Source organism: Archocentrus centrarchus, chromosome 15 (assembly GCF_007364275.1).
Source record: "Archocentrus centrarchus isolate MPI-CPG fArcCen1 chromosome 15, fArcCen1, whole genome shotgun sequence".
Taxonomy (NCBI): domain Eukaryota; kingdom Metazoa; phylum Chordata; class Actinopteri; order Cichliformes; family Cichlidae; genus Archocentrus; species Archocentrus centrarchus.
The window spans coordinates 27017745-27039725 of record NC_044360.1 but is presented as its reverse complement, the minus strand read 5'-3'; the positions used below and the strand labels follow the sequence as shown (position 1 = coordinate 27039725).

At 40.8% G+C, this 21981-nt stretch overlaps 1 protein-coding gene across 1 annotated transcript in view; it reads right to left on the bottom strand.

Moving 5' to 3' along the window:
- Positions 1–44: 44 nt before the first annotated feature.
- stk32c (serine/threonine kinase 32C) overlaps positions 45–21981 on the bottom strand; it is an 89549-nt gene continuing 67612 nt past the window's right edge. Inside the window, exons 5-12 of the mRNA XM_030748094.1 lie at positions 18437–18474; positions 17489–17578; positions 16964–17067; positions 16719–16835; positions 12596–12721; positions 12169–12297; positions 8945–9012; positions 45–3885 (exon numbers count right to left, since the gene is read on the bottom strand). Of these exons, the coding sequence (XP_030603954.1) occupies positions 3672–3885; positions 8945–9012; positions 12169–12297; positions 12596–12721; positions 16719–16835; positions 16964–17067; positions 17489–17578; positions 18437–18474 (886 nt within the window). The 3' untranslated portion in view covers positions 45–3671. The remainder of the gene's footprint in view (positions 3886–8944; positions 9013–12168; positions 12298–12595; positions 12722–16718; positions 16836–16963; positions 17068–17488; positions 17579–18436; positions 18475–21981) is intronic.

The window sequence follows — 21981 nt, the reverse complement described above, 5'->3', positions numbered from 1 at the left end:
CTTGGAAGATACCACTTTACGTCTCTTCAAGAAAGCTTCTTAACCTAATCATAATGTAGAGTGTTTTAAAGAAACGCCTTACTTTTGGGAAATACACCTGCTTGCTTTCCTTCTGGGAACAAGGTCAAAACATTTATACCTCTCTCATGTTTGAGTATCAACTACGCAGCTATAGCTGGGAAGCAGTTAGCCTAGCTTAACAGTAGAAGTTACATAATTTTAGCAATTTCATACTCAGCTGAGCTTTAATAAAGGTTTAAACATTAAACAGGCACACTTAATAATAGATGCATTTTATTTGGAAAAAAAATCCTTTAACAGGCACTCAGCCTGTTTTAAAAATATCAACCTTTAAGCTAGCTTAAAGTTAGCTATTACAGACTGTTTCACAGCAGCCATTTTGACATTAAATGCTAAATAAACACAGGTGTAACTTATCACATTAATTAAGGCTTTTTATGTTAAAAGAACAGAACCTTCATTAATGGCATTTTAGCACCTGTGTTTACCTACTATTTCATGCATCTCCATTTCCTAGTGTCTAATGTTAGCGAGCCAGATGAGAAAAAACATGTAAATAAGTCAACTTTGATACTACCTTTTGCCTCTTTTGGTAGTGTTCACAGTATCAGAGTTACTGTGAACACTGGTTTGCCACTTGTAAATACTTTATAACCCTTACACATGCAGCTCTATAGTGAAATGACTGTCCTCATAGCAAGGAATGTGTACTCTGTCCTGAGCTCAGACTTTAGTCTGTCAGATAAACCCAGAGAGACCACACACCTGTACACCTGATTCACTACTACAGTGTTTACAGGAGACTACATACAGCTCCATTTGCTGTGTATTTCATGTTATATATTCAAGTTTTCATTTGAAAAATGTCAACTGGTAACACTATACTATTACTTGAATAAAAATGTATCCAAGCTCGGCTTTTTTCATTATTACTTTAGGACAATCTGTTACTAGGCAACACTCACATTATAACTGAGTGAGAACATTGATACAAAGTTCATCAAGTTCTCATTTGTAGCTTTTAAAAGAGCAAAAAAAGTAAAAAAAAAAAAAAAAAAAGCTTGTGCAATCCAGTGAGCAAAAACACAACTCTTGTCAGATGACCATCACCCTGGAATCCCTCCAAAGCATCCTGTATTGATCCATCTGGCTCTCTTACGTGCTCCAGGTGATGTTTCAAACTCGAAATTCAGTAAAACCAGTCAGCACTCAAGTTCCTGGTGTAACTACGTCTTGAAGAACACTTTTTCCATCCTCTCAGGATCACTCATTCACTACGTCTAGCTGTTTTAACCAGCAGAGTATATTAATATTACATTAATATTTCTATAAACATCATCCACACAAGACAAATGTTAATTTAGAAGCTTTTATAGGTTTTATAAGGTGATTTAAATTGTATTTGGAGTGAACTGGGTTTCCTGTTTTGCCCTGTGGTTAGTCTTTATGTTAAACTAGGCTAATCACTACCTGACTCTAGCACTTAAAACACTGACATGAGAGCCTTGTTCAGGGTTCCCACCAGTGGGAAGCCTGGATAGCTGCTGGGCCTAAGTTAATCCATCCCCCTGCCAGGCACAAGCACAGCCCCCCCCCCCCCCAATACAAAAGCTGCAACCATCAAGTTAATTAAAGCCTAGCTATTAACCAACTGTTGCCGTTAGCTCTTCTACATATAAAAACAACTTACAAACACACACACACAAAAACCCAAACCAAAAAGAGATTAACAAAAAGGAAAAAGAATGACACAAATATTATAACTAATACTGTTTTACCTGTTAATCTGATATCCACTTATGTCCACTAATTATAGACTGTGGAGGCGAGATCATTCTTGCAGTGGGAAAACTCCCTGTTTTTCTTTTTTCCTCATCATCCATTACGAGTGCAGATTTGCACTTGGGCCAACACTGCTCCGTCTGCGCCTCATAATTAACATTATAGTGGGTGATGGCACAAAATTAACAGAGTGCAACACTGTGGCTCCAACCCCTCAAAGGCCGGTCAAAGCTGCTGGGGTAAAAAGCTTTACTGGTGGAAATGCTGCATTAAGACAGCAAACAGGTGTATTTCCCAAGATGCATTACCTGAAACAGTTTGTACATCATCACATTATGATTGTATAAATTATAGTGCCTTCACTTGCAGAAATAACTGACTTTATGTTATAGAGGGATAAGGAGACATACATTCACACACTCAAAGTTCCTTAGAAATGGTTGCAAATGGTAGAAAAGCTTTGGCATATATTGCCTACAAGTTGTGCCTGCACACTTGGAAAGAAGAGCAGAATGAAGTGGTGTGAAGCTTCACACGGCTCTTCCTTAAGTTTACACGTCGAGTTCGCAGTCCCACATAAAACTGTGGTGAGTTTAATTACCTACACTGTATGCTATTTACATGGTTATTCAATTTGTTAGGCCTTCAGGTTTTAAGGTGGTCTTTTGCTACATATTCTCAGACTGAGATGAACGGCACCACCCTAAATGTGCCACTCCCACTACGACAATCAAAGACTAGCTCATCTATACAGTTTAACGTACTGACGGGGCACAGCTACACATTCAAGCACAGCCCCAAACCAGCCTCTACAGGGAGATGATCTTTATCCTAACCAAGCACTTAACAAGATGATGAAGTCTAGTAAAGCAAACAGAGGTTTCTTATAGATTTGTAAAGCAGCACGTTGGTAACGAGCTGAGTTTCAGAACCCTCTTTGGGTCAGAGCTTGGTGCAGGGCTAAAATACTATATCTTTGTAAGCGTTTAGGACACAGTGACAAGCAAAACTTTTCATTCTGATTGCTGTACTGATTTTAACTTCAGTACCTTATCATCCTAAAAAGGCTTGGGGAAAAAAAGAATAACTAGTTAACACTTAAAGAGGAAAATCAGTCTGGCCTATAATGCATCCATGGCTACAGTATGATTAACAAATACTGATTATCATCGACAGGCACAACTTTAAACAGGTTTACAACATGAAACCAGTCACACTGTCTTGGCTGACTGCAGACAGCCATCAACACTTACTGGAAATGTATCTTAGGAAGGTGCTGCAACAAGAGGAAGGCGCTCCAGGAGAAAAACTGCTCCAAATTAGGGCACAAGTCACATGAAAGAGGGGGGGAGAGTGAACTGAAGACACAGGCAATAACATAAACCGAGTGCCTTCATGTGCTGAATAATTCAGTCGTCCCCCCATCAGATCTGGAACAGGGAAAAATAAAGGCAGGCACCTCCACCAAAACTGCTAACTTCATTCAAAAAGCCATAAACTGCTATTGCTCAGGATGTCATCATGCTCGCGTAGCTTTCTGCTTATGGAACGACACCTCCTAGTAAGTGATACCTTATTTGTCATGCTATACTGTAACATTGCATAGAAGTTAGAGCTTACTCTAGGGCGGTAGGTACAATAGGCAGGGACTCTCTGGGATTCCGCTTCATTCATGCCTTACCGAAAAGATGCTACAGGGGGAGAAAAAAAAAAGGTAAATGGTGGGAGCCATTTAGGGAGCTGCTGCTGTGCGTTTCCTCGACTTCAAGATACAACATAAGAGAGAGGTGAGAAGGTATCTATCGGCATGGCACAAACACCGCAGCTACCAGAGAGACCTGCCATCGTCACTGTGAGGCGATGTGGCGCTAGCAGCTGCCGGGGGAGGAACACACCGAGCCGCACATGCTCAGTTTGGAGGCAGGCTCGGGCACCTGCTCGGGATCGGCTTCAGGTTCTGGTTCTGGTTCCGGCTCAAGGGCGTCGTCATCGGTGGCTCCAGCTTCTGCCTCTCCATCCCCGTCTCCGCTAGCGTCATAGTTCCCGGCCTCTGACTGACCCTCCTCCTGGCGCTTTTTCAACCTGAGAAACACAATGACACGTGAACATGTAAACGCATACATGCATGTTTAGCTTTGGTCCTGTGCTGCTCTTCTTCTTCTTCTCTGTTGCCCTCATCCCCCCAACCGCCTGCAGCAGGTGGCTAGCTCTAACTGGTTCAGCCAGAGGTCTCTTGTTCAGGTTCTGTCTTTAATATTAATATTAGCTTACAAAGCACTGAGATAATTTATCGTGAATTGGTGCTATATAACTAAAAATGAATTACCATACAGTACACATAGGTGATGGCATGTATAATTTCATTATACATTATTTTCCATCCTTATGAAGTATAATAGTTCTCAGAAAAATAGTCAAGAGGCCTTGACTTTACTATATAATGCTCATCACTGCTGTGCATAATTTTACAGTTTAAATAGAAGCAGAATGCCATTAATTGGTGCAATAGGATATAATAAGACATTTGCCATAGAGGATGACTGCAGTAGCATTGCAGCGGCAGGACCTGGTCAATAATAAATGAGGCAATAATTTAGAGCAGCACTGAACCAATATTGCTCACTTTACATTGTGAAAGAGGCACATTCTATGATAAATGGACTGCACAGTGGATATTTATGATGTGTAGTGTGTATTCTGCAGACGTAAAGAAAACATTAGATGCATTATATTTAGCTACACTGCGGCAGACTCTTAAAAAGCCTCCTGTCATCTCTGATTTACATAACCAAGTCATTTCATTACAGAAGCTTGGCTGTCATACAGGTCTGGAGTAATATGCAATGCACTCGCCTTCCTATATCAGTAACTCTACAGTACATGTGCCTTGTTTGCTTTTTTTAATCACAGGGGGTATAAATTAGCATATCTGTTCACATATCAGTTCTTAACTTTGCTTTGCACAGTGCTCCCACTGCAATCTTACGGGCATTTCCACCGTCTGCCCCACATTCACCCAAGCAGTCATGGCGTTAGTGCAGGTGACACAAGCTCATCATTACGACTGCGATCCTTTGAAGTGCAGATTTATTTTTGCAGACCCGACCGTCATTATGAATAGTTATCATGACGTTTTACTTTTGAAAGGTGTTTGGACACGTAGGGGGAAAAAATACAGTGATATCGCTGCAGCAAAGTCTGACAGCATGAGAAACTGGAGCAGTCAAAAATAATCAGACAGGTTCTAAACAAACCCTCAGATTAGTCAAACAATCAGTAAGCACAGTCAGAAATGTTTGTGTGCAGTATCTGCAACGTAATGAACAAAAGGGAGGGGGGAAGATGGAAACAAGAAATTACCCGTGTGGAAAAGAAAAAAAAACTTATATTTAGCACTTATATGTATTACGTCTCATACAATATACATTCCTTATACTATGTTATGAAACTGGCATCCTTGTCATTTTTGTCATACAACCCCAATTCCAATGAAGTTGGGACGTTGTGTAAAACAAAAATAAAACAGAATACGATGATTTGCAAATCCTTTTCAACCTATATTCAACTGAATACACTACAAAGATATTTAATGCTCAAATGATAAACTGTATTGTTTTTTGCAAATATTCACTCATTTTGAATTTGAGGCCTTGTAACAGTCGTAATTGTGTGGTGTCTCTTTACGACAGTCTAAGCTTTTGTTAGTGATGTCACCAGTGTGCGCCACCGCTCCTCTGTACAGAGCGTGGGAGAAACGTTTTGGCAGACGGACACATGGATCGAGGCGGACCTCTATTTTTCTATCTCCCCAACTCTTTGTAATGTTACGGGTTGTATGAACTCTACTTAGTTCATGTATGATAATGCAGCAGCCATTCAACCAGGCTTCATAAGGTTGGTGAAGAATATGTTTATTAAAGGACAACACTGTGGAATTCCCAGTACCAGTGTGGTTGTGCGTTTTTGAAGTACGTTTGTCGCCTCCTCTTCACCACCGAACACAACCCAAATGTTACAGCCTGCAACACGTTCCAAAAGAGTTGGGACAGGGGCAACAAAAGACTGGGACAGTTGAGGAATGCTCAAAAAACACCTGTTTGGAACATTCCACAGGTGAACAGGTTAATTGGAGACAGATGAGTGTCGTGACTGGGTATAAAGGGAGCATCCCTGAAGGGCTCAGTTGTTCACAAGCAAGGATGGGGCGAGGTTCCCCACTTTGTGAACAACTGCGTCAGCAGATCGTCCAACAGTTTTTTCTCAATGTATAGTTGCAAGGAATTTAGGGATTTCATCATCTACAGTCCACAATATCATCAAAAGATTCAGAGAATCTGGAGAAATCTCTGCAAGTAAGCGACGAGGCCGAAAACCAACACTGAATGCCCGTGACCTTCGATCCCTCAGGCGGCACTGCATTAAAAATCGACATCATTCTGTAACGGCTATTATCACATGGGCTCAGGAACACTTCAGAAAACCATTGTCAGTGAACACAGTTTGTCGCTCCATCTACAAGTGCAAGTTAAAACTCTACCATGCAAAGCGAAAGTCATGTATCACCGACACCCAGAAACGCCGCCGGCTTCTCTGAGCCTGAGCTCATCTGAGATGGCCTGAGGCAAAGAGGAAAAGTGTCCTGCAGTCTGACGAGTCCACATTTCAGATTGTTTTTGGAAATCATGGATGTCATGTCCTCCGGGCCAAAGAGGAAAAAGACTGTCCGGACTGTTATCAGCGCAAAGTTCAAAAGCCAGCATATCTGATGGTATGGGGGTGTGTTAGTGCCCATGGCATGGTAACTTGCACATCTGCGAAGGCACCATTTACGCTGAAAGGTACATACAGGTTTTGGAGCAACATCTGTGCCATCTAAGCAACAGCTTTTTAAAGGGACGTCCCTGCTTATTTCAGCAAGACAATGTGAAGCCACACTCTGCACGTGTTACAACAGCGTGGCTTCGTAGTAAAAGAGTGCGGGTACTAGACTGGCCTGCACGCAGTCCAGACCAGTCTCCCATTGAAAATGTGTGACGCATTATGAAGCGCAAAATACGACAATGCAGACCCCGGACTGTTGAGCAACTGAAGGTGTACATCAAGCAAGAATGGGAAAGAATTCCACCTACAAAGCCTCAAAAATTAGTGCCCTCAGTTCCCAAAGGCTTATTGAGTGTTGTTAAAAGGAAAGGTGATGTAACACAGTGGTAAACATGCCCCTGTCCCAACTCTTTTGGAACGTGTTGCAGGCCTTAAATTCAAAATGAGTGAATATTTGCAAAAAAAACAATAAAGTTTATCCGTTTGAACATTAAATACCTTGTCTTTGTAGTGTGTTCAATTGTATTTAGGTTGAAAAGGTTTTCCAAATCATCATATTCTGTTTTTATTTATGTTTTACACAATGTCCCAACTTCATTGGAATTGGGGTTGTACATGATATTAACCTGATCCATGTTTCACTACTTAAAACTAAATTTGAGGGGTTCCTTTCTCTTCAGCGGTTCTGCAGTTGTTCTGGAATACATGTGGATACATATTTATACTACGAAGTTCATTTACCAACTGACCTCAAATGACCTACTATATAGAGCCTCGTGTTAATTTCTGATTGATGTTTTTTCTACATATCAAATATATTTTGCAGATTTTTACAGGTTTTAATGGCTAGCTAATCTTACTGGAATTGAGTGACACCTTATTTAATTTATTATGAAGAGTTAGTTTTGCTTCTTTTTTTCCACTGGCCAAACAAAAGTATCCTCAGAGGTTAGCCATTAAATATAACCACATTTTTTCCTTAACAAAATGTTCTTTGTTTATACACGGCTCCCACCACAGCACTTCAGTCGGTTTGAGGTCGGGCTTGGATTAGGCCAGTGTAACACCTTGATTCTTTTCTTTTTCAGTCATTCTGTTGTAAATTTGCTAATGCACTTAGCACCATTGTCCTGTTGCATGATTCATTTTATAGCCAAGCTTTAGCTGACACTGATGGGCTCACTTTGGTATACAGAGGAGTTCATGGTTGACTCAATGACTGCAAGGTGTTCAGGTCCTGTGGCTGCAAAACGAGCCCAAATCATCACCCCTCCACCGCCATGATTACAGTTGGGTTTGGTTTGGTTAAGCCATGTTGCCATGCTCTTGTCAGAGAGAAGAAGCTTCTTCCTGGCAACCCTTTCAAACAAGCCATACCTGTTGATTCTTTTGTGAACTGTGCTGCCGGTGAATTTGCTGGGATGGTTGTGGTGTCTTCCAAGGAGTGAATGCTGCAGACCTTTGTTCAACGTCCAATCGTTTCAACTTGTGTTCTAAGTGTGGACTTCAAACTATGTACCAGTTTTTGACAGACCAAATAAAACCATAGTTATTGTCAATAATTTACGCCATGCTGATATCCCCTTCCCTATTGGTGAAAAACGCACCATATCAACCAAGCAAAAAATTGTATGGCAACGTGTGGCATTTGGTTGCTGACAACAACTGAAAGTTGTGCGAGTGATGGGGTGAAAGATTTGATTTGAGATTTGAGAGATCTTCTGGAGTGTATAGTTAGTGTGTAGTGTAGTGTGCTTAGTGTGTTGCGTAGTTATGGACAAGTTAGATGCTTAGTAAACATGTTTGTAGTTTTCATAGTAAAAATATAATCTAACTTTTTCTACTCGGATTTTATGTTTTTTGTGTGATTTTAGGTCCAATGTGCTAATGCAGAGTGCCAAAATGAAAAAATAACTTTTCAGTCACACATGTGAGATCGCGCTGAAAAAAATGATACCAAACGGTTTTTAAGGTGAAATATAAAAGGTAAAATCAGGTAAAATCAAAAGTAATAAAAATATATCCCAGACTCCACAGATGGCAAAATTTGAAAAAGTCATGTGTTTGTGGGTTGCCTTTGCCTATGCTGCCTCACAATCTAAGAAAAGAAAGATAAAAGCAGATTAAATTTAGCTACAGCTGAGGCTATCATTCTGATTTAAGGATAAATAAGGCAAATCGTAGGAATATTTCTGTCCTCTGCATTTGTTCTAAAAGGACGACACTAATGGTAGCTAATTTAATTCTGCCTGTGTTGAATGAAAAACTGAAACCTCTGCTTTTAGCCCATGTTATAGACGGTCTGCTGCTCTTCTCTTACTTCTCTCGGTTGAAGATCATGAACTCTTGCTGCACCACTTCAAGGCACTCCTGTAGGTAGTCGTTCTCCTGCAGGCAGAAAACAGACAAAACACACTCATCATCTTATACATTGACCTCATTATCATCATCGAGAACCACAGAAAAAAAGAAACTTGACGTCAACTTCAATCTGTCAAGTGCGTGACCTCCCAGGGAAAACTCATCCTTCCCCCCGTTGCTCTTTTAAACAAGTCATGAATTGTTTGTGAGCCCTCCTCAAATTGGATGTTTGGCCCAAGACAGAAATAGAAGCTCATATTTCCGAAAGCACTTGGGGCCATGACAACAGCACCGAAGGCTTCATAATTTAATAATCTCAGTAATAACGCAGTATGAGTACACGCAAGCGGGCACACACGCATGTATGCGCTCCAAACACAGAGCCTCATAACCCTGCTGTTAGAGGTGCACACTCTTTGCACATGCTCGTCAGCCCTGATAACACGTGACACACGCTGATGTCATGATGAGTGTCTGATGGCTGCAGGCTGCTTCTCATAAACACAGAGAGGACATCTCCCGTCTGCGGTAAATAATGTCTCAATCAAACATAACACCAAGGCAAAGAGACAAAGAGACTGCTGCAGATACAGTCAGATCCTGCTCTCGGCACGCACGCGTCACACACCCAGACCTTATCATGTATTAAAACAAACAGAAGAGGATATTTATATCATCTGGTATCATAAAAATCCTTTGGTTTTGGTGTAGTTGTTGAACTGAAATTGAAGTATAAAGAAGATAATGACCAGTAAATCTAACTGGAGTAACTGGTACCAGTGCAAACCCTTGTCATTAATGTTCAATCTTCTGATTTTTTGGGGGGAATGAAACAGCCTATTAAGACTTCCAAACTCCAAAACATCCCACGAGAAAATGGCAAACATTCACACTTCAGAAGTTAATCCAGCAAAGTTTTTGTGTTGGCAGTCATGAAAATACACTTTCTTGCTGACTGTTAGATGAAACGATACGTGTACTGTACAGTACGACAGTAAAGAAGAGATTATTGCCTGTGATCACACGCAGTCATAAAACATTGCAAGTCAGACGGGTATTTGCAGAATGCCTCCAACTAGCATGCGTGTATAGTATGTCTCACTTTATCCTTCCACTGTATCACAGAGCTGAGAGCACAGGTAATTCACAACAGCCGAGGAAAAAAGATGTAAAAAAAAAAAAAAAAAAAAGATGCTGGGTTTTGGCTCACTGCCATTCTAAAAATATACAGTTTTGACAGGATGTGACAGAGCGGAGACAAAGGTAAGCCTGAGCTGCATTGTTATCCCAGAGTGGCCTGGGCTCTTCATGTAAACTGCATCATTGAGTAATGCAGCAGGTAAAAATAATTTGCATGTGTCTGCTGGTGTTCCCTTCATAATCATCTGGACAACGACACACGTTTCATAATTTTGCTTCTGTACGGCTGATTTCAAAATTAAAGAGTTGATTCCAAGTGTTGAACGTGTATTTGGTAGCAGCTCACTGGACCTCTCAGTATGAGGTCCACAGAGATGTTGATGCAAATGAAGGAGCCCATCAGACTATCAGACAGAGAGAGCAAAAACTTTAGCAGTGACCAAATACACAAGTGTTTCCTTGGATAATAAAAGTTCATTTTCTCAAGGAGGTAAGCATGTCACTGTCAAAGTCTACAATCAAGTGACGCCTTCATGAATGGAAAAACAGAGGGTTTACAACAAGGTGTAAACCACCTGTTACACTCGAGAACAGGAAACGTGGAGAAGGAAGAGAACCAGCTCGTGATCCGAAGCATAGCACATTATCAAACATAGTGGAGATGGTGTTATAGTATGGGCATATGAGGGTGCCAGTGGAACCGGCTTACTGGTGTTTACTGATGATGTGGCTGCTGATAGAAGCAGCAGGATGAATTCTTTAGTGTACAGGGCTGTCCTCTCAGATTCTGTAAAACTGATCAGAGAGCGCTTCACAGTACAAATGGATAATGACCCAAAGCATACTGCAAAAGCAACCCAAGAGTCTCGCAAGGCAAATAAAATGGATATTCTTCAATGGCTGAGAGTGGCCTGACCTCAACCCAACAGATCAGCTTTTCAGTTACTGAAGATGAAACTGAAAGCAGAGAGTCTCACAAACCAGCAGCATCTCAAGGCGGCTGCGGTGACGGCCGGGCAGAGCATCTGAAGGGAGGAAATTTAGCATTTGGTAATGCTCATGGGTTTTATACTTCAGCAGTCACTGACTACAAAAGGTTTTCATCCAAGTTCTAAAAACAATCCTAGAATTTCAAATCGTCTTAGTTTGTCCAATAACTTTTGAACCTCTGAATATGGGGAGAATTTATAAAAGTGGCTGTAATTCCTAAACAATTAATGCAACACTTGTTAAACCCCTTGAATTAAAGCTGAAAATCCACACTCCAATCACATGATAACTGTTTGCTTTAAAATCCACTGCGGTGGTGTGCAGAGGCAACAATACAAAAATGTGTTACTGTCCAAACCTTATGGATCTAACTGTACACAGTGAAAATCGCACTAATCTGCTAGAAGTAAGGCTACAAAGGTAGCCAGTATACAGCAAATCATAACAGCGCCTAATAGAAAATAACTCTTTAAAAGATGAAAAAACTAAAATGATCCCTTTCTATCATCAAAGGGAATACAGGCCTTTTAACAGATGCAATGGCATCTTGAATTCCACCTTCATACTCATGGCTCTAAAATCCTCCTCCTTAATAGTGCTTTTAATGCTGAGGTTATATAACTACTAAGAGTACTTCATCCCTTGTACCTAAAAATGAAAGAAGATGGAGATGACTTTGCCTTTCTGAGGAATGGGAGCCTCTTTTTTGATAGCAGTGTTATCCAGTATTCCAGCATTCTTTAGATCAGACATAAAATTATTTTCTTTATGTTAATATGGGCAAGGTTAAGATAACTAGAGATTACAGTTAGCCACTTATTGCTTTTTAAATTTCTGTGGGAAGAAAATCATGTGGTCTAAATTGGGCACCCTATTCCAGTCAGTGGACACTACCGGTTTAATTTATGCATTTTATGTATAAAACTCAAAGCTGTTGATATCAGAGGTATTACACTAAGTTTATATCAAAAGTACTGCTTTATGAGACAAAAGAATGGACGTAGCAGCTCTGTGGATGACTAACCATCCTGTGCAGAGGACCGTGTCACTTACAGACTGCGAATCCTTGCTGTTGTCTCGTGATCGGTTCTTCGCCAGCCTCTTTTTCTTCTTGTGAAGAGGACGTGACTCCAGGATCATCTCCTCCAGCTCAAAGGTGGGGTCGCAGTGGAGACGACCTTTCTGTGTGAGGGACACGCACGTGAGATAATTGGAAATAAGCACACGAACGGCATCATAAATCGACCAAAGAGTGTTCGTATGCTGAGCACCATATAGGGCATGGCACGCATGAATACACTAACAAGCAAGCAGGAATGTAAGGTAAGTGCATGTGCACATGCACGTTGGTTAGGCACCATAAAGAAACTGCATGCAGTTTGCATTATTTATTTGCCAAATATGCTCATTATGATCAGCAAGCGTGAAGGAGTGCCTCAGCGTGAGTGAATGTGTGTGTGTGTGTTGGCTTTACACTAACATTGGGAACAAATCCAGCCTCCATTTTCTTCTCATACACAGCGTCCCAGTTGACGTCAGCGAGGTAGGGAGCGGTCTGCATGTCAGACAGGCTGGAGAAGCGATGCTCTGGGTTCACTGTCAGCAGCTAGAAGGAAAAGACACGTGCACGCACGCACGCACACCATTAACATCACTGAGTAGCAACTTCACCTTCACAACTTCTCTCCTTGCTCACAGCCAGGCTCCTCTCACTGGGAGGTGAAATAAAACTCTACATGAGTTTTAGGTTTTTTTCCTTTCCTTCTGCCACTTGCCAAAACTTGCTAATATGCTTATATGTTTTGAACTTTCAATGATATGTTAAACCCACAGGAGGACTATGAGCGCTACACTGCTTTGGAAGAATCTGTTTGTTGCTGCCTTGTGTGAAGACATGAGTTTAAAAAAAAAGACTCTATAGATAAAGATTATTAGCTATATTAAAAATGATCAAACCCTAGATGCTGGAAGCCTTGCATTAATAAAGGCAAGAGTTAAACTGGATCATCTCTTCAAAGGGAAGAGAAAATAGGAGCAGATATGAGGGTGAGCTTGAGCAACTATTCTCAATCTGACAAGCAGTTCATTTCACTTAGCATCGGAGGCCTAATTTCATTTTTTTCTCTCCAATGCCGACTTTGATAATATGAAACAATATTATTCACAGGGCTGTGCACATTTCCAAAGCCCACAAGAAACAACACAACAGGAATGGGAAATGTATCTAAGATGCACTTGTAGCAGTCCATTTTTAGAACACACACACACACACACACACACACACACACACACACACACACACACACACACACACACACACACACACACACACACGTATGCAAACAGCCAGACAGACCTAGCTCGTATGCTAAACTGTAACATTTGTCTCTCTATCAGGAACAGCCTTCGATCAAAGGTCTCCCAGCACAATACTCCCTCTGCTTTATCACTGAGTAATAATAATACGAGCTCACACACCCCACAGAGATAAGTAGCATGTTAAGCTAAATAAAGCCAGAGGCTAGTAACTGTGTTTGGTTAGCAGCAGCAAAGTTGAAACTAATTTTGTTAATGAAGGCTCATTTCCATCAAGCAGCCCAATAAACCATGACAGTGTGCCAGCCTGATTTATTCTTCAGTGTCTGCAACTTCTACACTGTTAATCTAGCAAACAGCAGGTGCTTAGCTAACCTAAAAGGTGGCAACTGTCACAAAAGGTGACTTTATGACATACAGATATTGAGTGAACTAACAAGTACTAATATTTGGTTTTCAGTTTCATCACAAAAACTGTTTAGGCTTTCAGTTGTCAAAAAAGACTATTCTTATGATCATCTCCTTCACATATATTTATTTAACTATGACAACGTTCGGGCTCCGTATAAGAAAACTAATAATTATGTTGTTTCTAAACTCGAACAGAAGGAGGAGGAAGGCCTTACTAATATATCAACCAACAGGAGGCACCGCTAATGAAATCAGCCTACAATCATGTTGAATCAAAACTGCTGCACTGATAAGGACAGATGAACACCACACATGAATGCAGTCACATATTCCTGGGAGAAAAATAAGAACTGGTGCTGGTACAGTTGTGTTTTTAAATGGAATACCATCTGTTTCATTTTCCACCTCGGGGTAAACGCTGGAGATGACAATGGGACGTGGCTTTTGTTGTCATGTTAGTTCCCTTCCTGTGCTTTATTTCCTTCCTTTTGGTCACAGGCTGATTCAGTTTTCTCCTGCAGGGCCGGTTAGCTCGGTCTCGGTGGAGTCCAGACGCGGTAATTGATCAGCAGCAGAGCGGAAGGGACCATCGCTCCGTCCAGAACACTCAGTCATTCAGACGCACAGCACATGCACGCACTCATGCTCTTCGCTTGCACTCTGCCAAAGAGTGTCCTCCTGAACAAGCCTCAGCTTTCCTTCCCCACTCAAAAATCTTGTCTTCAAATAACTACAGAAACATCACCAGAGGGGAGGAGAGGATTTGTTTCCAGAACAGTTTTGCTTGCTTAGATGAGAACACGTCGATGCAAGGCAGAATAAAGTAGGTTATCATTGCCGAGAAACTGGTCTGATTCAAGAAAAGTTTGGAGCTGATTTATTAACATTTGATCCAAAGGGAATTATCTCATCCAACTGGCACACTTTCACTTTTAAGAAAAACATTTTCAGCCTCAATATTAGGCTAAATCACTTGTTCTGATGAATATTAGCACACACAGATACACATAGACTGTCTCGTCTCTCAGCCACATGCTCCGTTTCTGTGCTTTCATCCCTCAGATTCCCATCTGTCATTTTGATCCCCCCTTCCCTTCTTTGCCCTCAGGGTCTCAGCTCATCCTCTTCCCCTCCAGCTCCATTCCTCCCCATGCAGTACCTGCACTTTCAGTTCCTCTGGATCTATTGACCTTTTTACCTCTACATCCCTGCCATCTTGCTACTCTTTTTTAGGGAAGACCATCTGCACCCAGGCAACATGGTTCAGAGTTAATCTGGTTTCACTTCATTAAAAATTGTAGCTTTAATTTTTTTTTTTTTTTTGGCATTCACATTCCTAACCTTTTCATTAATCACTTATCTCATATACATTTTATTAAAATGTCCAGACCAAGTGTTTCTGGCTTCTTTCCTGATGCTTGAATGAACCTGATGGATTTACCTAATTGTTCATAAATCTGTTACTGACATACTGAAAGAGGTTTTGGCACAAACGCCAGCTGGTAAAAAAGACACAAACCTGACAAAAGACAAGCCATAAAATTATGATTACAGGTTTTTGCCAGTGAAGGCGAAGGGCTGAGCCAGCTAAAAACACTGCTCTTTGCTAATAAGGAGAGATAATGGATTCCTTGCAGAGAGTGATTATTGAATCTGTGTCAGAACAGAGCTCATCACGAAGGCTGTACCCAAATATTTGACAATTTCAGTTGTTCACTGGACGGTATCTGTCTTTCAGTTTTAGGAATCTGACATTTTTTTTATTGTAAATAAATATTGCAGAAAGGATAGATCTCACTCGCAGCATTGTCCTGCTTCAGTTCACCTCACTGGCTGCAAACTTGGCAACTTTGTTGCTAAATTTAGCTACTTTCATTAATCTTTTTTTTTTTCTTTAACAAAAAAGGCAAAAAAAAAAAAAGAACATCTATAGAAAGAGTCCTTGGATGTCTTGCTCTCCAGGCACGGGAACCCCACCGTCGGGTGGGTGAGCAGCGAGGGTTCAGAGAGTGACGGCGCAGCGATGCACAGAGCGAGAGAAAAAAGTCAAAGACCTTTTGCTGCTTCTGTGAAGGAAATTATATGAACACCACAGATGAACAGTTGTTTTTGTTACATCTTTTTCAGATTTCTTTGTACTTGCTGCACAGCAGGGTGCTGCTACAATCAGACTGTAACATACAGCAGTCGGAGTTTGCGGTACGACAACAGTTACCGTCACCGTGTGCAATGAACGTGCAATGTCGCTGCTTTTGCGATGTTTGCTTTAAAGGCGAGTATGCGGCAACTCGCAGTCAGCTGCCATCTACAAGGCGACTTTGTTTTTGTCAAAACAGCAAAAAACCAGAATCAGTGTGCGATTTAATGGGCTGTTACTGTCTACATACACAGAAACTCCACATTAAACAGAAAATTCATATTAACTACTCAGATTCAGAGTCCAGCCAGAACCTCACAGATTTGAAAAAGAAATCCAGAAATTCCTCCACATATAGTTGACATAGTTGCTGCAGGACAGCGATTTAAAATGACTGACGCTCAGCAACCTTCCTTTGGAATACAATCAGCCGGCAACCAGCTGAGTCGAGTCTCCCATTGCAATGAAACATGTCACAGAGAAGACATTGCGACGTGACGGGAATCTGTCTACATTTATAAATGAAGCTGCAATTATTTGCAAACCTTTGCCAAACTGTCTGAGAGGGATTGCAGTCAAGTTGGACCGCCACTGATTGGACATAGGCTGCATCCCACCAGACGACCTGCACAACCACCTTCCAGTTGAAAGTGGTCATCCTTAGGCTGAGGGTGTTAAACTCAACTGTTTAAGAGGAAAAAAAATGGAAGTTAATAATGTCCGATTGTCCCCATCTCACCTTCCTCAAAAGTGAAACCAGATCCTTGGGCCAGGCCGGGCTGTACTGGACACTGACGGTGCTGAAGAGCTGAATTAGTGATTCCACCGAGTTACTAGCATGGATGTCATACGGCCTCTGGCATAGAGACAGGGTGACAAAAAGAAGAAAGTAGCAAGTTGAGGAAGAGAAAGATGAGCGAATGAATGGAGGTGAGTTCATTCTTGCAGCCCGATAATATAAAAACTATTTCCACCATGCCTTACCCATCCGCGCAGCACTTCAAAAATTGTCACCCCTAGTGACCACCAATCTACTTCAAAGGCGTAGCCCGTCCCTCCACTCACAAAAGACTGGAAGATCTCTGGGGCTGAAAGCACAGCAGACAGACACTCTGAAGAAAAAGCTCATCTAATGACAGCCTGTGCGTGGAGTGCTCCTTTGCAAGATGTCATAAAAAAACTGCTCATTTTTCCTCAGCGATCACAAAACATAATGGAACATTTGCCTCAGATTTTCACAAATCAACAGGATGGTTAATTTCTTTCATGTCATGCACACATGTCTGTTTAGCGATGATGGGAGCGTAAAAAATTTATTCAGAAATTGAAGGAACGGCATCTGGCACGTTCTAGCAATTAGTTTTGAAGCTTTAACTTGGCGAGACAGTTTGTACAACTGAGCTTTAAAAGTTACAAAGCAAACAGTAACTTACTCAATTCTATGAGGCCCAGAATAAAAAACCTCTTTTCTTATTTATACCCCCATGCACAGTATAAATGTTTAGTTACCCATGTAGGGTTTGGTTCCAGCTAAGGCCGTGGCTCTCTCTCCATCTTTTATTATTGTTGCTATGTTGAAGTCCGTCAGGTGAGCGTGACCTGAGAAAACACAAAAATCCATCAGAAATGTTTAAATAACTGTCTGCGCTCACATCAAAAGGAAACATTTTCACATGTAAAAAGAGAAGGAAATAAATGAGGACACAATGTCCCCTTTGAGTAGGCTGGAATGTGACACACAAGGACAAAGTGTCCTCATTATTTTGTGTGTCAGTCTGACGTCCCTGACTTCTCTGACCTTCTTACGGTCATTTCTGGGTATCGTACTTGTTGCGATAAGGTTTATTTATTGTACAATTTCTATTTTCCCCTGATGATCAGGCACTTTTCAGAATCCCTCTGTCAGCTTAAGCTGATAGAAGGATATTGAAAAACACAAATGCATCATAGACACACGAAGAGAGGTGCAGACAAGCATTAGAATCACATGCATTGCAAAAAAAAAAATGATGAAATACAGTTTAAAGTCATGCAATGTGATAAGACATTTAAGCTTTAAAGCAGCTGAATTCACTCCACTGATACAACACAGTGCACTGTGGGGAGGTGTTATATACCGAGGCAGCTTTGGGAGGATATTTATAAACTAAAATGACATGGAAATGAAAGAGAGGAAATTGTTTTAATTGGTGGAATGGGTTTGAATAGGAGGAGTACATATGAATTTTCAAAATAAAACTCAGTAAGAGCTATGTGATAAAATGTAACAGGTCTGCTACGTAGTACTAATATTGTTTGGGTGAAAAAAAATAAACTAAATAATAATGTATAACATAATATTCCTTTCAGACAGGTCTGTGGTCTCATTAAAGGCCTAAAAATCCAGTTTCACACCCTGTCCATGTAAGCCCAAACATGCTGGCTCTCATTCACAAAGCAAACTGCTCACACCCTTACCTTGTTCATCCAACAGGATGTTGTCTGGCTTGACATCTCTAAAGAAGACAATGAATACACACACATTAAAAACATGTTTGCACATAAATCAGTAAAAGCCATTATAATAATCATTATTTGCATCGTAATAGCACGTACATCCTTTCATCCACTATCGCTCACTTACTGCCGTGCATGACTAACCTGACCTACAGCCTTCTGTAGGTGAATGACATCACTCGGAGCTGCCATTAAGCTTCTCCATTAACAGAGTCCTAAAAATGTTCCTATACCGCTAAGTTAACGTTAGCCTTAGGCTACAATGTTTAAGGAGTATGTTGCTACACTGTCATATACAGCCTTCTAAAAAATGAATAACATACATGTGGACATGTGGACTTCAAACATCAAAAAGCTTTTCAGTAATCTTTCCTACTGAAAGATTTATTTTTGACAATTTCTGTCCAAAACTCTGCATGGAGCCATAAAAGATATTTGAGCCTTATCATGAAGGTGACACAGTCCATTAAGTATATATTAGCCCATCAACATTAATAGTAGGTTGTAAATAATTCAAAATCTTTACCACTTGTGACTCCTCTGCAGTCGGCTATTTATGATTATTTGGTACTTTACCTTTGCATTTTTCATCCACGTTATTGTTGCTTTTATTAAATTACAGAAGTAAAATAAACTGTTTGCATGTTTATGAAACCTACCTGTGTTTGTGCAAATGAATCAAATTAAAAGCAGCCTACTTTGATAATAAAAATATTAAGCAGCTTATGGTGAAAGTGTGGAAGTAAATCTGTCCACACACCCTTATTTTCTCTGTTTTAATCCACAACTTTGATCTTTTTGGATTTGAAACTTATACCCAGGGGGACTCAGGACCATCCAGCACCACTGAGGCTCAGCAAAATTAAGGCGATAAGTCACCAGGTGATAGATGTAGGATACGATGCACATATTAAAACATTTTTTTAAAATCGGTGTGAATGCCTGGCATTTTTACAATTACAGCAATGATAAATATAAATAAAATTACAATTTTAAGTGATAAAAAATTCATTTCCATATTGAGATCCATCTGCATTTCTGTCAAAACCACAAGGAACCACTGGCGATGGGAAGCTATCTAGATGGCCCCCATGATTCTGGGACCAGTTCAGGACATTTTTAAACCCCCCCTCATATTCCCAAATAATCTTGGCTGAATATTGGTACCCACCAAGATCACGGAGGACCAGATTTCTTCCTATAAAAAAAAGGATGAATTGGGAATGAATTGGGTCTAAATCAGCTCAAAATCCCATAGCATAAGCTCAATGTAAGCCTGTAAAATGTGTAGAGTACAGCTTAGTCTCACTCATGCACCTCTCCTAGAAAAAAGTTTTCTGTTTATTCCACTGTGCCACCGTTAGTGGCTATTCTAGTCTGAAAAGACCTGTAATTGGACCAGCTCCTGATATGTGCTATATTTTCTAAAGTCTGGAAGCAAAACTGAGAGCATAGACAGTAGGTCCAGTTCCACTTCAGACCATTTCAATTATTATATGCTGCAAGGTAATGTTGTTTCCCCCAATAAGGCCACAGACATTGTACCTACCCTGGCTTCATCAAAAAATCAAATACAGTTTTCATGAAAGAGTTGTTAAAATGCATTTTATGCTTTGCTACTATTAGCACTAGTGTTTGTGACTTTAAACATTTGCTAAATGTCTAATCTGCTCCTATAAGATGCTGTTCCTTCATCATAGTTTGTAGTCAAGTGGGAAAGACCAGGATTAGACGTGTACAGTATGTGTAGATGCTAAAGTCTGTGGGAGGTGTTTTGTAGGCTGATGCATGTGTGAATTACATGTTGGAACAACATGATTTATACATCTGTGTCAACAAGGAGAAAATTCTTTAATTCCCTGCATTTCAGAGCACATGAGAGCACAACCACAACCCCGGGAGGCTCTCGCAGGTTTGTCCCAGAGGGACTAACAGGTTTGTCTGCACATGTTTATTACACCAGACGGATCCAGGAGCGCACACACACACACACACACACAGATCGACATTTTCCAGCCCTTCAAACACTCCACGGGCAATTAACAGAGCGCATACAGCTTATTTAATTATGCTGTACATCATGCTGGTGTGGAGAATACATGCAGTCTACAGAGAGCATCTACATAGTGTCCCCACAGGACACGTGTGTTCACTGTGACTACGCAACTGATGCTAATAGCTGCTAAAACTCTTGGAGGGGAGTGGAGGTGGTGGTGGTGCAGAGTGATCCAGCAGTACAAAGCTGGAGGGAAATGCATGCGTGTTCACAGGAGGAATCCCTGCACGAGTGCCAGCTACAGCTCCGTGCCATGCTGTTTGAAGTACAGAATTCACGTCATTTGCACAGAGACATCAGTCTAACATGAAACTGCATGTCAAGTGATTTCTTATTTTGCACAGGAACAAACCGATCCGGGGTGAGGTGACTTGCAGAGTGGATGAAAAGGAATGAAGAGAAAAGGGATTCTCCAATTCTACTTCCCTTCTTCTCACAGGACTAATTTTACCTCCTTGGGCATGGTGGCAGCTGACTGTTGCTAGGAGACCAGAGACCCTTTTTTTCCTTCAGTTGGTGCAACAAAATAATTGTATAGTATTCTCCTGTCAAAAACTTACAGGGTAGAACAAAACTGCTGTGCTGGGGGAGGGCATTGATACCCAGGGATTGGATTACGGCTCATAGAGACCACACACTTGCGACTCTGGCAGAAAACGTGAAGCTAACACTGAAGCATTTATCATCTTCTATTTAAAGCAGTTTAAAATGTATATTGGACATCTTTTGACACCTACACTAGGAGGAAAAAAACTCTTATTTTTGTGAGGTTGCCAACAGAAGTGTAATGGTGCATAGCTACTGCAGACATTCAAGTCTGAGAACCTAAAGAGAGCCACAGATACATATCAGAAGAGGGGCACATGTCTTGCTTCGCTTTAGGTCTATCAAAGACACTAGACAGTTTCTGACAGGTGTAAATGTAGGCTGTAAACAGCAGTTACCTGCCAGGAATCAGGTTTGCGAATATTCAGAGGGCTGAAAAATGTGAGCAGAGGATAATGCTGACTGACAAATGATGGGGTGAGAAAAATTTAGAGGGTTTACCTGGTCAACCAGAGCATGAAAAATCCACTAGTAAGTAAATGTCAGCTACAAAGCAGTGGGTGTGGAGCAAATCATAAACAGGGCTTTAGGCTGGAATCAATTAAGCTACAGTCATTCCTGTAATCTGTGATGTTTACTGCTGGACCAGAGTTACCTACCACTAAACATCAAATTCAACTTGTCAGTTTGAAAATTGGATCCACTAGTATTGTGTGCATCATAATCAAACTAGCAGGTGGAGTTTTAAGCTCAGGCTCCAGCTTTGGATTTACTGCGCAGAGATGAAGGTGATAATCATCTTTAACTATTAGCAAAAAAGTAAATAAGAGGTTTGATCCAAATTGTTTGTTCCACTCGTTAAAGGTGCTTTATGATATTTTTGTATTACTATGCCAAATATATA